Genomic DNA, 16,984 nt, shown 5'->3' on the forward strand with positions numbered 1-16,984 from the left:
ACTTTCGATGTTGCTATATTCACTTGCTTTTTATCTCACTGGATATCAGGTCCTCTAGCAACATCCCAGTCAAACTTCACAACTTTCTTGTTATTATTTTTTTTTTTTCAGAAGAGCTTCTCAAGATGGTGGGCATAGGCGAATGGGTCGTGTTCCCCTACCAGTGCTGAAATGTTGGGGGCCAAGGAAAAGCATAGGAAAGGATAGGAAAGGCAGAGTTCTGGCAGCACTGGCTTTGGGTTTGCAGAGGGAGGGGTTCCCACACTTTCTGGTACAGTCTGATTTCCTTTGGTTGCAGTAAACAGTGTGTTGTAGTTTCTTGGACAGTGTGACTGACCATCAGTGTCACCCTGCCTGTCTCCATCATGAAGCTCTCTCAGGACCCGAATAGCTCCCAGGTTCAAATTCTTTTCGTGGTTGGACATCCCATCACTTGACACATTGATCCCTTGGGGAAAATCTCATGGTTCCAACCCTTCTGCCAACCACTGGCTACTTTGCATGGAGTCATGAGAGTCTTCAGTCTTCTACACTTTAAGTGTCTAAAAGTTCTGAGTTGGGGTGGGAGTTTCTGCCAAGTTCTTCCAAGGAATGTGACCACATAGTTTCTTTAGGTTCTGCTGGTGCTGGGAAGGTTAGAGCCTTGTCTTCACATATCTCTAGAGTACACCACACCTCAGTAAAATCACATCAGGGTCTCCCTGAACTCCCTCACCACACGCTGCCCTGGCCAAGGAGCCAAGGTGAGCCTGTGGGTCTCTAGGTGTGGCAAAGCTCCCAGTCCCACTGCCTGTTTGAGTGATTCACTTGGGAGGCTCCATCCTGGTTATGGGATAAGAGAGCATCCCCTAGCCCTTCTCCATGAAGAGATCAAGAACTCGCCTCTCACCACAAGGGATGCCTTTCCTACAAAGCATCCCACTCCCTTTCTCTCTTCCCTGTCTTCCTCTTATTCATGAGATATTACATACACTTATTTGTTTATCAAAAGATATTTGTTAGTTCCTGTAAGAGGTCAGCACCATTCTAGCCATTGAGCACATAGTTCTCTGGTCTCATGACAAAACAGGTTCCCTGGCCCCACAGAACTGGCATTTAGGTAGTGGAGACAATAAATAAATAAATGAATACATGCATGCATACATACATTTTCCAAAACCATGGAAACATACATTCTATGAAGAAAATAATTGAGCAAAATAAGGGGCTAGGACATGGGTGAGGGACTCTTGGAGATAGGCTGACTGGGGAATATCTTTTGAGAAGTTGTCTTTTTTGCATATGCATGGAAGAAGCGAGAGAGTGGACCACTTGTTGACCTGGGGAAGCCTATTCCTTCAGAGGAACAGGAAAGGCTCCCTGCAGGCAAGGGTAAGCTTGCAGGGCAAGAAAATCAGCAGAACCCAGTGCATCCGGAGCAGGGAAGTCAGATGGGCAGGGATAGAAGGCAGCAGAAAGATAAGGAGGACCCAGATCATGTGGGCTTGGTGAGTGCTTTGGTTATTATTTGGGGAGTAAAGCAAAGCTATTAGAGGATTCTGCGCAAGAGTGAAAAGAGAAAAGGTGCCATGGTGTGTGGTCTGAATAAGCCCTCTTAAATTTCCTCTGACTCTAGGGAGGTAAGAACAGAAGCAAGGAGACTATTACAATGCTCCAGAAGAGAGAGTCAATGTTGGATTTCAGAGAGCAGAACCACAAAGAGTGATTGGGATTAGGACTGACCAACAATATTTGGTTTCAAGAGTAATGATTTTCTTTCCTAGCCAACACTGAAGCCGAGTCTGATTCCTAATTCAGAGTTAGGAAACTATGAGACCTCCAAGTCCTCTCCTCTCCTCTCCTCTCCTGGACACATTATAGATTTTTCAGTATCCACAACTGAATGCAAGACTGTGTTCCGGCTAGTGCAGCATGCAGGAGACTATGACCCAGGGGTGGCATGTCACATAATGGTTAAGAATAGAGAGACTTGGCTTCTAACTTGGCTAGATTTCTTAGTAACTGTATGACTTTGGGCACATTCTGTCATCTCTCAAAGCCTCTGTTTTCTTACATGAGAAATAAAATTAATAGTCCCTAAATAGTTGTGTGTGGGCACATTGACTCCCGCCTGTAATCCTAGCACTTTGGGAGGCTGAAGCAGGGGCATTGCCTGAGCTCAGGAGCTCGAGACCAGCCTGGGCAACACGGTGAAATCTCTTCTCTACTAAAATATAAAATACAAAAAATTAGCCCAGCATGGCGGTGGGTGCCTGTAGTCCCAGCTACTTAGGACGCTGAGGCAGGAGAATCACTTGAACCTGAGAGGCAGAAGTTGCAGTGAGCCGAGATTGCGCCACTGCACTCCAGGCTGGTGACAGAGCCAGAGCGAGACTCCATCTCCAAAAAAAATGGAAGAGTTGTGTGTGAAGATTAAAAGGTTGCTCAGGTAAAGCTATTACAACTTTAGCAGAAATAGAATAAGCTCTCAATATTTGTACAATATAAATGTGACATAGTGGGTGTGTATAACTCCTGCAAGGAGTACGGTGATTGGCCTAACATCAGATGTAAACACAGCAATGGCTTCATGCAGTTTAGTGGGTCAAGAGAGCCACACCTCTGCCTCCAAGGGAGATACACCTCTGCCTCCAAGGAAGACCAGTAAAGGCGTTCTCCTCAACTCAGCAACTGGCCTAATCCCAATTTCCTCATGCTGTTTTCTGATGTTGGCTCTGCTCTTGTTAATCAGGAAACACAGGCCAGTCATGCTTGTGTTGCTCCACTGTCACTCATCCAGAGCTTCACAAGACCTTTGGGCCATATCAGCTTTCTTGCCAAATTGAACACATCCAGAAGCAGGAGAGAATGTTCTTTCCTTGGTCATTAAGGGGCCTGGAAGTCCTGGACCAGCTTTTCAAACACTTACATGCAGCTAGAGCCTTGACTTTGAAACCAGGGACAAGGGCATCTCTTGCTAAAGGTAACTTCTACTGCTCAGAACCCAGGTATGGGGAACTTCTTTCACGTCTCTGTGTTTAGCCTTAAGGTGCCTCTGGGAGTCTTGTCAAAGGTACAGAGTACTGAAGGAACCAAGGCTGCTTGCAAGCGTGCAGATTGGTGATCTGCTCACCCACTGTGTGGACAACTCTTGAATCAGACATCAAAGATCCTGAGGGAAGGAAGGTTGTGAACAACTGATTCTCATTGTGGAGAGTCTGTGATATTCTTGGGGACTGTTCTGGTGCCCTAACTAGAAAACCAGAGGCAGATGACCTCTAATAGTCAAAGCCCTTTGTGGAGCCCACCAGTGGCCATGTGCAGGACCCTTACAGATGTCTCTTTGGATGAGGAATGGAGGAAGATGGGCTCAGTGAGGCAGGTTAGCTACCAATTACTTAGGAGTGTTCAGCTTCAAGTGAGGAAAAGTGGTGATTAACCTGCTGTGTGGAGGGCTAAAGTGGAAATACACACACATACACACACACACACACACACACACTCCCTCCCTCCTTCCTCTCAACCCAGAGACTCAGGGCACTAGAAGGTGCCTGTGGTGATGTGTTGGAACGTCCTAACAATCCCAGATGCAATGAATGGAAAGCAGCCAAGACCTTCACAGCCTGGAGAAGCAGGACTATGCCAGCCACAGCACAGAGGGGAGCTTCCATTCAGGGTTTTGTGGCCTTGAAATATGCTGTACCCATCCTTATTCTCAAATATGCATCTGGCAGAGGCTCTCAGGGCAGCTCTCTCTAAAGAATTTTTACAGTAAAATTTTAGGAGGAGAGGAGAAAAAAGCATAACATTTTTCTTCTCTCCTTCTCTCACATGGCCAACTGTTAACAACCTCCTCACCACCATCTGATCTATCTGGTTCTCTTCACAACAGGCTCTGAAGACATCATGAACCCACAATGTAAGTGGTGAGTTGCAAATTAGCTTGGAAATATCTCCACCTGACCTCACCAAAGACAATAGGATGGAAAGACCCCTATCATTTGCTAAGCTATCAATGTATTTGCTCTTGCTAAAACACTCAGTTCATAAAACAGCCTTTGAAAATCTCAGGGCATCTAGCTCTTTTATTATTATCTGTATTTAGAATTGCTTGTTTATTTTGATAAGAGGATTTTTAAAAACAACATACTGATAACTAATTTAAATATTATGAGGTTTTGTTACCACCTAGACATTTTATCATTCAGAAAAAGACAAGTCACTAATAGCCCTAGGAAAAGGTGAATCTTGGGACTGGGATTGCACGTAGATCCTTTCAGATGCTTTGATTCACAAACTAGCCCCTGCCCTATTTCCCCTCCATTTATCGTTATAGCCACTACTTCTCAGAGCAATGAGACTCTCCAGAAACTCAAAAGCCATTAATACCAGGATGCAACTGGAGTCTTGAAGTTGATAACCTCACATGTATTTTGTGCATTTTTGTCATCTGGCAGGGCAGGCAGCACCGAAATCCTATGCTATTCGTGATTCTCGACAGATGGTGTGGGTCCTGAGTGGAAATTCTTTAATAGCAGCTCCTCTTAGCAACAGTGTTAAGCCTGGTGAGTGACAATCAAAGCCACTGTTGCTTCTTGAGGTGATGCCAGCTTCACCAGGAATGAGGCTGAACTTGCACAAGCCTGGCCCTGGACCTCGCCCACGTCTAGGTACCAGCTCAATGGCCACAGGGAAGGTCAAGTGAGAAAGGGTACTATGATTCCCTTCCACAAAGGAAATCCCATATCTAGAAATGAGGGTGTTAAGGGTTGACAGCTCCTCTTACCAAAAGAAAATATCTTCAGATTAGAAGGGCTTATCCATTCAAACAACAGCTAGCCTTCTCCTTGGAGTTTCTCTCCTTCAGGTTCCAACCATTGCTACCTATGTCCTCAGATTCAAACTCCATCATCTTTCCACCACCAAACCTACACAGCTTTCTAAGTTGGCATCCTCTTTTCTAATAATAGGGAAATATTCCTTCCTCCCATCAAAAGTCAGTCCATCTCAGTTTCTTTCCGTGTATCCAGAACTTCAACGTTTAATTCCTTACTTCCCTGCAAATTCCACCTTTGTTTACTGGACCTTTTCTATCATTGTCAGACATGCTGTAACCTTCTCTTGATTCCCACATTTTCCTCCTACCAACACTTTTTCTTATGCCAATCATAGCAAAACTTCACAAGAGCTGGCTGCATAGTTTGCATTCTGACATCTGGATTACTCTGACTACTCCCCCCAACCTCCTATTTCACCTATGACCTTCCAATACTCAAACCCAAAGGATACTTCCTGGTCCCTATGCTATTTGGCCCTCAGCTCACTAGTGTAATGGACCATTTCCTTCTTGAATACTCTACATCTTCTCCCTTTTTATTTTTTAAATGGAGTCTCGCTCTGTCACCCAGGCTGGAGTGCAATGGCGTGATCTCAGCTCACTGCAACCTCCACCTCCCAGGTTTCAAGCAATTCTCCTGCCTCAGCCTCCGGAGTAGCTGGGATTACAGGTGCCCACCACTGTGCCTGGCCAATTTTTGTATTCTTAATAAAGATGGGGTTTCACCATATTGGTCAGGCTGGTCTCAAACTCCTGACCTCATGATCCGCCCACCTCGGTCTCCCAAAGTGCTGGGATTACAGGCGTGAGCCACCGCGCCTGGCCCATCTTCTCCTTCTATAAGAACATTACTTCTCCTGAGGTTTGCTGGCTCCTCTTTTGCATTTTCCTTTATGACTCTCCTTTGTCTCTGAAATCTCCAAATGATGATGTTCCCCAGGGCTCAGCCAGTCATCACTTACAAGCCCTGTGAATGGGCAACGAGCTGATCCTTTGGATTGATGAATCACCGCTATGCTCATTCACTCTGCCATTGACATTTGCAACACAGAACTCCTCTCTCAATGGTTTACTCACGTCCTCTTGAGGTCCTCTCAGATACCTCTAACTTCATGTATCCCAAGTAGAACAATGGATCTGTCTTCTCAAAATCGCTAATGGTCTCTGTTAGTGGCATTTCTGTTCACTCCATTTCCTCAAGCCAGAAATACAGGAGACATCCTTGATTCCTCCTTTCCCTCACTCTCCATTCAATCTGTTAGCAAAGATTGGTAGGTCCATGTGCAAAACATGCCTGATTTCTAAGATAACGTCATCTCTTGCCGGGACCACTGCCATCACATTCTCACTATCCCCCTCTCACTTTATTTGGGTAGCCTCCATCCCATCTCATGTTGTGGCCCATGAGATAGAAGCTCCCCACTTTTATCTCACAGGCCACATCTTAAGCGTATGCCCACATTTTGCTGCAAGGGTGGTAGGAAATTTTACTTTTCTTTTTGGGAAGCGATGTGTCCTGGTGACAACTGGGGTTCTGTTATTAAGGAGGAAAAACAAAATAGGTTTGAGGGGGTGATGGAGGGTCTCTGCCACATGGCTGATGGGAGGAGCCTGTCACTATTCCCTGCCTGGGAGGAGTAACTGAGTGTCAGACCAGAAAGATTGAAATATCTTCTCCATTTTCCTTTGTGTTTCCAGTCACTCTTCATTTAATAACCTGCAGAGACACAGAATTCAGTGATAAGAAAAAGGGTAATCTGGTTTACCTGGGAATCAAGGGAAAAGATCTCTGTCTCTTCTGTGCAGAAATTCAGGGCAAACCTACTTTGCAGCTTAAGGTGAGTGATTGTGCAGCTAATGAGAGAAGTACTGTCAAATGGACTTTTTATTTCATTTAATATGCTACTGAATAAAACTAATATTCTTGCAATCCTGGGTTATTCAATGTAAGGAAATAATTCTGACCTGGCTGATCCCCGAATCTACAAATGCTGCCTTTGGAATGGATATAACACTTCTTTTAATGTCAGAGCATAGATCCTCTGAAAGATAGCAAGCACACTCACAGGAATGTTTCAGAAAAGCCAAAGAACAGTAGTTTCTCCATTCTCAGTCCTGATGAACTGCCTTCTGGAAATCCTCTAAGATGATGGGATGCTCTCACTAAAGCAAAGGCCACTGCACAGCGGAGGAGACAAAAAGAGATTGTGAATGTGAATTTTGAAGCTTACATGTTTATGGTCTGTGTATCATAAACACATAAATCTTACCAAGGCAATATTGTAGTTATGAAGCTAATCCTTCTGCTATTGATGGAAGTTGTAATCCCACTTGGAGGTTGAGGATGCAGCAAGACTGGCAAGAACCGGCAGACAAATGCATACCAAAAGCACCAAGAGAGAGATTTAAGCCTCCCTCTGTTCCAGGGAAGACAATGATGCTTCAAAGAGTCAGAGTACCTTGTGTCAGAGGATCCTGGAGTGGAGCCAGGCTGTGGGAACCCAGCCAGTTCCCTGTTTTAACAGTCTAATGCCCTGCTTCATCTGCCTTTGTCCCTAGCTTCTGTCCCTTCCTTTAGGGCAGCAGTCCCTCTCCTGTGGTACACTCAGGGCTGAGTTACTTTAGCTTCCTCCTCCCACCCTCCTCTCTAACAAGCCTGTTTTCCATCCCCAGGAGAAAAACATCATGGACCTATACATGGAGAAGAAAGCACAGAAGCCCTTTCTCTTTTTCCACAATAAAGAAGGCTCCAGTTCTGTCTTTCAGTCAGTCTCTTACCCTGGCTGGTTCATAGCCACCTCCTCCACATCAGGACAGCCCATCTTTCTCACCCGGGAGAGGGGCATAACTAACAACACTAACTTCTACTTAGATTCTGTGGAATAAATCCAGCCTAGGCTGTGGATAGAGAATCAAGCTGTCAGAGTCATCTTAACAGACCATCATGTGACTGAGTTCACCAGCCCTTCAGTCCATCCATAGCTTACCTCATTCTTACCATCCAAAAGCCACCTCCTCCTCCAAACATCCATTTCTGTACCAACACCCTCACTTGAATTTCACTATCCCAGATTGAAACCTAAGAATCATTTTCCATTCTTTCTTGATCTTACCCCACCATCCACTCAGCTGCCATGCCCAGTTTAATCAACCACCCAAATGCTGCTTCATGCAACCCTCCTTTCCTATTCCTTTGGCCAACCCATGATGTAGAGATGTAGATTCGTGACATTTTTGTTCATACAACTTTTTCAATAAAAGAATGGGATGCATTAATTTTTTACGTGTTTATTATGAACATTCTAATATGTACCCCAAAAATAAAGTGAAAGAATGGGATGAATGTGAAATTAAAAGTTTGCATGTCTTCATAATCGTAATGAATTCTTAATGTCATTAGTTAATAATTTAACAGTATACACTTAACCCTTGAACAACACGATTTTGAACTGCACAGGTCCACTGAAACACTGATTTTTTCAATAAAAGTTACACCAAATGTCCCTGCTTCTCCCGCCTCCCACTCTAACTCCTCCACCTCTTCTGCCTCTCCATCCCTGAGACAGCAAAAACAACCCCTCCTGTTTCTTCTCCTCAGTCGATGTGAAGATGATGAGGATAAAGGCTGTTATGATGATTCACTTCCACTTAATGAATAACAATAATATGTTTTCTCTTCCTTACGAGTTTCTTATTAACATTTTCTTTCCTCTAGCCTACTTTGTTGTAAGAATAAGTTATATAATACATAAAACATACAAAACATGTTAATTGACTGTTTATATTATTGGCAAGGCTTCTGGTCAACAGTAGGTTATTAGTTAAGTTTTTAGGAAGTCAACAATTACACATGAATTTTTGACTGTACTGCTACCCCCACGTTGTTCAAGGGTCAACTGTACTTTGGTTAAGATAAGTTGCTAACCATGGAGAATGTAAACCAATCCATATTTTTAAAAATCATTTATATTGGTTTTAATTTCTTTCAGACAACTTCTAGAACTGGATTTTTTTTGTTTGTTTGTTTTTACTTTATAAAGTAGCTGGAAGAAGCATCAGCTATGACACTTTCTTGTTATTATTCATGTTTTCTGGAATTTTGTTCGTATACATTCAATCTACAGCTCTTTTATAGGGATACTTTTAAGCCAGTTGTCCATTTTGTGAGGGTTATTTTAATTGAAGTTTGTAATATAATCTGCAAATTCACTAACAAAGTACATGTAGACTGCAATAAATATACCATAATATCCTGAGCATGAACATGAGCATAACAGGCTCTCTTCTCTCATGCGACCTTGTCCTTCTTTGCACACGACAAGCAGGCATATTGGGTCTTGCAATGGGCACCCACTGATAAATTCAAATTTCTCAGCCAGGCATAATTTGTCCCCAAACCTATGCTTCTGGCATTATCTCTCATTTCTTCAGTGCTCCCTCATTCTGTTTGTGACACTCCTTGAACCTCACCTTACATGCTGTTAGCAGACATTTTACTCCAGTCATTACCGTGCAACTGACTTTGAAACAGTGTAACCTGGCAGTGTATTATCTCAGCAACATTGAACATTTCTCTCTTCCAGCTTCAGGCCTCCCAAGATAACGTAGGGAAGGAAACTTGCTGGAACCTAGTTGGAATTCACACATGCATAAACCTGGATGTGAGAGGGAGCTGCTGCATGGGAACCCTTGACCAATGGGGAATGGGAGTGTGTGAGGAGCAACTTCTCTTATCCGTTCCACAGGTGGACAGTTCTGAGAGGCATTCATTCTTCATGGTTCCTCAGAGGTTCCCAGCAGCATTGAGACGTAATCACCCATGGCAGGGCTAAGTTCAAGAACACATCCTGAATTGACTTCCCTCATTTCCCTGCTTTAATTTCCCCAGCCCCTTCTCATGTTTCCTAGGACCGGTCACTTGTCATCCTCTTGCATGCAAATGCTTGTCTCAGGCTCTGCTTTCTGGTATAAACCCAGGCTAAGACAGATTCTATTAAAACCAACTTCTCTTCTCTACTCCTCCAACACGTTGAATTTCTTCCCTCTACGTCCCTGCTCATGCCTTTGCACACATCTCAAACAGTTCCATTGCTACCTATGTCTTACTAACATCCTAAATCCCTTCCAGCTGTTTAGGGGACTCTCCTCATCTCCCCAACCAAAGGCAACATCTTATCTTCTGCGAGGTCTGTAGCATTTTTGCCTTCTCATGGGACATTTATTTTCTTAGGCTTTGTGCTATAGCTTCTTCTCCTTGTCTTGGCCCATTTGCTCTCTTCTCCTCAACCAAATTCTAGGTACATAGAAGCAGAAATTTGTCTCTTTCATTTATGAACTCCCTTTACATACCAAATCTTCCCTCCCTCTTAGCAGTTTCTCAGAATATATTGTTGAAGCAAATTAATTTTCATTTAATGTATTAGCATCTTCCCATTAATACCAAAGTACATCAGGGAGAATCTGCATTATCACGGCCGAGGCAGCCCTCAACTTCAAGAAGGGTCCAAGGAACTGGAAAGCTTCTCAAAGAAAATGGAGAGGAAAAACATAGAAAGGCTGCTTAGAAGCTTCCCTGTCTCAATTCTTCCTCCTCTTCCCCATAGGCCAATATGGCCCCAGGGGAATGCGATGATACAAGGGCATCCACTCGGGAGGAGATGGCTGCAGAAATGAAACATAACCAAGAGTATCCCCAGGAGCTTCTAGCCAGTATCTTGTGCCTCCCTCTTGGAGGGCTCAGTGCACAGTCTGAGGGTTTGCACTTTGTCCAAGCCTTTCCTCATATGTATTTATGCATAAGCACAACAGCATAGGCGCACAAGAGAAGGAGCCCAGGGAAATTCACCATTGCAAATGTTTTCTCTGACAAGGTCAGGACTAAGCACAAGATGGCCTCGAGGATGGCCATGAAAGACTTGCAACAATGTACTTGGATACACAGTACATAAATTTTCTGAGAAGGGCTGCAAAGAATGTGAGTTCTGTAAATAGTTAAATGTATAGAAAGAATCTATAGGAAGATGGTGATGAAAAACACAATGTAATCCTGGACTATGCTTATAAATATCAGTTTCCCAGCTATCCCAGGGGTACTGAACATGAGCAAGAGATAGACAGCCAGCCCACCTTACATCGCACCACCTGTGCCCTCTGCCAGAGGAGTGAGAACATTGTGGTGGTGAAGGAGGAAGAAGAGGAGGATAAACCACAGAAAGACTCAAGAGGTGTCCTCAGATGTTTTATTTGCTCTCCTGGATCCAGGGATACGATGTTCTTTGCTTCAATCTAAGAACCACAGGAGAAGGCACGGGACAACAGATTTCTGTTCAATCTGTATCAGAAGGCACTACCCAAACAATATGGGTTTCCTAAACCTTGCAAGGAGGTAGGCTAATTCCTTGTCTATCTGTAGTATGGGAAAAATAAGGCCAACACACACACACACACACACACACACACACACACACACGAAATAGAATATCGATAAATGGAGAAAAAGCATGCGCAGTGCTATTCCCCCTGTTCCAGTCTCTGAAGTTCTAGTTCCTGTGACCTTTTTTTTTTTTCCCCAGCCTGTGAGATACTCTAATATTCAAAGAGATGTTGATGCTTTTGTTGCTTTCTTAAGCAACAGTCATGGTCCTCAGGCCCAGGACTATTGAATGGTGGGTTTTTCACAGGGTGGTAGAGTTTACCCTTGTGACACTCAAAGACAGTTTGTCACCTGAATCTCTTCCATTCAGAAACCTGAATGCAAGTCCATTTCAGAGATTCCTACACGCTTCCACCCATCCTTTCTCTTCAATTTCCGTCAGCATGCATATCTGCCCTGCCCTTCCCTCAACTTCAGTTTCCTTTGTTCTTCAAAAGAGAAAATGTAAAAAACTCTATAACCTTGTAAATGAGAATCTTTGTCTCCCACTTAGGTCAATAAGTTTATTTTAACTTTGTTGATGACCTAATGTGAATTAGGGGCAAGAAAACAACACTTGGGTTGTCAATAAGAAAGAAGGAGAGATAAATATGCAGTTAAAGAACAGATCAGTTAACTACCTTATTAGTTTGAGTCACTTACAAGTAGATTTCTGATTATAAAAAGAATACTTCAAATTCAACTCTAGGCCACATGGTTGGGAAGTAACACCAGAAATAAGTGAGTAAACTACATGGAAACCCATAATGTCATTCTGTTAATGAATTTCTCCTTAACTAAGGATGCAATTAAAAAGGAGACAGAGACTAGCAAAGACTGTGCAGTTGACAATATCTAACAGCAACCATCAAAAGATCAAAAACCATACACTGATGTTCTCTATTGCTTGTACAGTTTAGCAGGTTAAATTTTGCAGATTACAGCTCTAGTTCTCTAAAATCAGTTTTATCTATGCCTATAATAGCAGTATGGCCATAATAAAAGCCACATCTAACTGACCAAGGCCAAATCCACTAGTAAAAGCTTCTCTGAACTCGCCGTGTAGTTTGAACCCCAAACAACAAAGCTTGTGTTTATCTCAAAGGAAGTGTCAGGATCAATAATTTGAATTATTCAACAAATATGTTTTGAGCACCTATGCTGTTCTAAGTGCTGGGGACATAGTAGTAAACAAAAAGAGGAAAATATGGCCATCCTCATGGAACTGACATTACATTTTGAAGGTTTGTAGGTAACAGTCCCTCCTTCCAATCCCCATCCACATTCAAACATTTAGAAACTATGTTGATGCCAAAATCAAAATCGTAGCAGTATCTTTATTATTGCTACAGCTGGGTTAGGGAAGTGAGAGGTGCCACTTAGTCTTTTGGGGCCTCAGTCTAGACTTTTGGGGCCAAAACCATGCCCACCAACTCTAATTTCATTTTCTCCAGCCACTGTAATAATCCATCACTCTTCAGCAGATCCAAGTGAGTAAGGCTGAGTGGAAGGCAAACTCCAAGCTGCTCCATGCAGCCTCAGTGTAGAATCTGCCCTCTTAGCCCCTAAACCAATTGGTGGTTTAGCAAATGTCCACATCTTGCTAAACCTAGGAGATACTTCTCCTCTCCTTCAGGTAGAGAGAAGTGGAAGAGTTCCCTTCAACATCGCCACCTTAGAAAGAAGGACAAAGGCTTCCCATCCATGTGGACCAACATAGGAATGCCAGGAAGGACATAGAAATATGAGGAGGAAGATTCCCATCTCTTCCATCTTTGAGTGGGTTTGGTATCAAGGAAATGCTACAAATGGAATAAGCTGCAAACTTTTTCTCTTTTATTGGGTTCTGGAGAGTTTGTAAAACAAGGACACTATCTGTTTTTAAAGAGTTGGTAAATCATACCTGTAAAGCTAGAGAAGGTCGGAGTCTGTTTAGAAGTCAATTTGGACTACATAGCCTGTACATGTGTTTTGTCCAGTCCTTAGAGTGTTTTTTAAAAAATTGTAAAGTCAAGGTTTTCATGAAAAATGGGAAGATCAGACAGCATTACTCCTGAATTCCCACAGAGCAACAAGCTCCTAGAGCTCAGTTTGTTATTTCTTTTCTTGATGTATAGGGGTTAAGTCCTGTGGAAGAAACAGCAGAATTATTCAAAATTATTTACATAATATGCAATTATTCTCTAAAGCATGAGAAGAGAAAAGCTCTGTTTAGTATGTATCACTTAAAAGAAACACATATGATTAAAAGTAATTGAAAGACATTTCTTCTTAAAACTTCTAGAATCTTATGCTGGTAAAATAAACTAGTTTTTCCCATGTAATCAAGCCTATATGATATTATTTTTATAGCATTGTTTTAATTTAATTTAATTTAATTTAGGAGAGCTAAATAATTAAACATGAGGCCAAAGTATATAAGAAAGTGGCAGTCTTTTATTGCAAATATGCACACACTCTCCGGCGAAGTTCTCTGGTCCTCAGGTGTGGGGGGCCAGGGAAGTCACCCCGGCGCTCTCGGGTGATGTTCTCCAGTCCACAAATGTGGGGGCCGAAGAAGTCACGCCGGCTGCTGCCAGTGGCAGACTTTTATGCATTGGTACTGGAAGGGGGAGGGCAGTGGGTGGGATAAGGGCGTGATAGGGGCGTCTCCATAGGCGTGGCCGGGTAAGTTTCTATCTCTTCAGATTGACATCACCTAGCGCATGCTCAGTTGATCTGCATCTTCCCAGGGCGGGCTGCATTTTCCCGCGCACGGGAAAGTTGGTGAGGAAGAACCCGGAAGCAACATGGATTATGCCTTCTTGTTCACCTTCCTCCATCTTGTCCTTTCTCCTTCACCCAAACAGTCCAACCTCTTATTGATTATAAGAATTTGGGACGCCGTTGTCTGTCTGGCTGCTTCCTGCTGTTAGGGGGCGTAGTTAGGGTCTGAGGTTGGCAGTTGGGTGTAGGGATGCAGGAGCATTTGGTTGAAGGTGACTCGGGTGATCTCTTGGACCTTGGCTCGGAGAAATTTTATTAAAATGGGAGCAAGACATAACATAAGGCAGAGGATTAGTATGGGAATTAGGAAATCACAAAGGGCACTTTGCAAGCTAGGTCTTCTATGAGAGTAAAAAGTTGGGAAACCTAGTGGTTGGGGGATGGGTCGGGAAGGAGGGTGTCTATGGGGTTTATGAGGGAAAAGTCAGTTAAGTTAAGATGAAGAATGGTGAGGAAGCAGGAAAATTTGAGAAGGGTGTTGATCCTTGAGTAGAACGTGGTCACCTGGAGAAAGGGAAGGGGAATAGATGTTTTGAGTTAGGTTAAGATGTCTCGTCCCAAGAGGGGGGTGGGACAAGAGGGCATGATGAGGAAAGAGTGGGCAAAGCATGCATAGTCCAGGCAGTAATTTAACATTGGGGTCTGGCGAGGGTTACACGGTTTACCGTCTACCCTAACTACTGAGATAGTGGATGGCTGGCTAGGACCTCCATAGGTTGACAAAACAGAATAGGTAGCCTCCGTATTGATGAGAAAAGAAATTGGCTTACCCGCTATCTGTAGAGTTACCCTAGGCTCCGCAAGGGTGACCAGGGTCTCCGAGTGTGGGCACTGTCAGTCGTCATCCAGGTGTAGGAGCTAGAAGGAGCCTTCCGGCCTTTGAGGAGAGGCACCACGTTGAGGCGCAATGCCTGCCCTGTTGGCGGGGCAACCAGACTTCCAATGTCCTTCCTGTTGGCAGGTTGGGCACGGCGTGGTAGGCAGGTGAGGATTTGGACACTGTTTTGCCTAATGCCCAGTTGTGCCACACTTAAGGCATGGATGAGACGGAGTGGCCGGCTTGGCCTGGGGACACTGGTTTGCCTAGTGTCCTGGGTCTCCGCATTTATAGCAGGAGCCCTTGGGAGACTTGCCCTGTGTCTTCCCTGCCGGCAGAGTGGGCAACGCTGGTTGGAGGGCAGCCACTAGAGCTTGCGCCTGAAGCACAGCCCTTCTTTTCTCCTTGTCTAGCTCTGCGGCCTCAGCTGCTGCTTCTCTGGAGTTAAAAACTTTAAAGGCCAATTTTCCTGTATGGGAGTCTGAGGCCCATCTTCAACCTTTTTTTGCTTTTTTCGAATATCTGAGGCTGACTGGGAAATAAAATAGGAGGCTAGGACAGCTGCCCCAGCTGGGGAAGTGGGCTAGCTGGGTAAATTGGGCCAGTGCCTCTGTAAGGCGATTTAGGAAGGAAGCCGGGTTCTCATCTGGGTGTTGGATAATTTCCTTTAATTTATCAAAATTGACCACTTTGTTAGAGGCTGCCTACATACCGGCTAAGAGACATTGAATCATAATGTCCTTCCTACGGTGGCCAGGCTGCTGTGGTTGGTAGTCTCAATCTGGTTCTATGGATGGGACAGCCATCTCTCCTAAGAGGACGGTGGCGTCGGTTAAATGCCATTGATCTGCAAGTTGCCTGGTGGCTGCGAGAATGCACTCTCTTTCCTCTGGGTTAAGAGTGGAAGTAAGAATGACATGTAAGTCATGCCAGGTAAGGTTGTATGCTCTGGCCTAGGTATCGAAACTCTTTGGAATATTAGGTGGGGTTGGCTGAGAAGTCGCCAAGTCATTCTTCAATTTTGGAAAGGTCAGCCAGGGAAAAGGGGATGTGGACTCCAACCACGCCTTCGGCTCCGGCAACTTCTCGGTGGGGGGGCCAACAAACTAGCAGGGGAGGTTGGAACAGACTGACCAGTAGGGTAGGTTAAGACAGGCTGACTGGTAGAGGGGGCTGGGGCAGGCTGACTGGTAGAGGGCTGACTAATGGGGGCCGCTACCGCTGTCTTGGAGCGAGTGTGGGCGGAAATGGGAGAGGTAAGAGGAGTGGCTGAGGGAGGATTGTCGGGTGGGGAGGTGGGAGCTCCATAGGGAGGGGTGAGAGGAGTGGCTGAAGGAGGAGCCTCGGGAGGGGCGGTAGGAAGTCCATAGGGAGGGGGGTTGGAAAGTCGGGAGGGAGGTCGCCTGCCATCGGCCCCATCTGAAATGGAGGTGGAGTCCTCCTCAGTTGCTGAGGTGGGGGCCAAGGGCCGGGTTTAGGGGTTTAGGCTAACAAGACCTGGGCCATTTAACACTGGGTGCACAGGTCTGGGCGAGAGCGCAAGTCCTAAAAGCCTTGGACATAGATAATTTCTGACCACTTTCCGAGCCTCTGGCAGAAATTAGAGAGATCTAATTAAAATGTTACGATCTAAGGTGTCTTCAGGCGGCCGTTGAGACTGGTTGTCTAATTTATATTGTGGCCACGCCACAGTGGAGAGTAAAATCAGTCACTTTCGTTTAAGATCTTGAGCTAAATGTAAGGCTTCCAAGTTTTGGAGGAGACACTGTAAAGGGGTGTTCGTAGGGATTTTCGATTGTGAGGTTCCCATTGTTTAACCACCAGAAATGGAAACCGACCTCATGCAGTGGCAAAGCGTCCTTTGCCGCTGCTGGAGACCGGGGGCTCCTGGAGCCACTAACAGAGAATTGAGGAACTTCAAGATGGACATCTCCGAGTTGAAGACCTCACTGCGCCACAGGGTGGCTACGTCCTTGGGTGTACGTATGACTCTAGGCCAAGGACACAGAAACGGACGGAGATGGTTAACAAAGGGGAGTACTCACCGAAGAAGAAATTCTCAGAGCGGCACCAGTGGAAAGCTGGAACACTTGTTCGGTGTTCGTGACTGGTTGGGTTGGGAGCCGGTTCGCTGTGGAGGAGGTTCGATAGACCCATAGGGGATGTTAAGGAA

At 44.7% G+C, this 16,984-nt stretch overlaps 1 protein-coding gene across 2 annotated transcripts; it reads left to right on the forward strand.

Annotated features, from left to right (window-relative positions):
- The first annotated feature begins 2,317 nt into the window (after positions 1–2,317).
- Positions 2,318–13,435, forward strand: IL36B (interleukin 36 beta). Of its 2 annotated transcripts, XM_021925219.2 has the most exons (4): positions 2,318–4,544; positions 6,515–6,654; positions 9,400–9,529; positions 12,865–13,435. In XM_021925219.2, the coding sequence occupies exons 1-4, from the start codon at positions 4,406–4,408 to the stop codon at positions 12,966–12,968; spliced, it is 513 nt and encodes a 170-aa protein (XP_021780911.1). In that variant the 5' UTR covers positions 2,318–4,405; the 3' UTR covers positions 12,969–13,435. The 2 variants fall into 2 exon arrangements, with proteins under 2 accessions (XP_021780911.1, XP_021780910.1); XM_021925218.2 differs by lacking the exons at positions 9,400–9,529; positions 12,865–13,435 and adding an exon at positions 7,490–8,472.
- The last annotated feature ends 3,549 nt before the right edge of the window (positions 13,436–16,984 follow it).

This window comes from Papio anubis, chromosome 14 (assembly GCF_008728515.1).
Source record: "Papio anubis isolate 15944 chromosome 14, Panubis1.0, whole genome shotgun sequence".
Classification (NCBI taxonomy): Eukaryota; Metazoa; Chordata; class Mammalia; order Primates; family Cercopithecidae; genus Papio; species Papio anubis.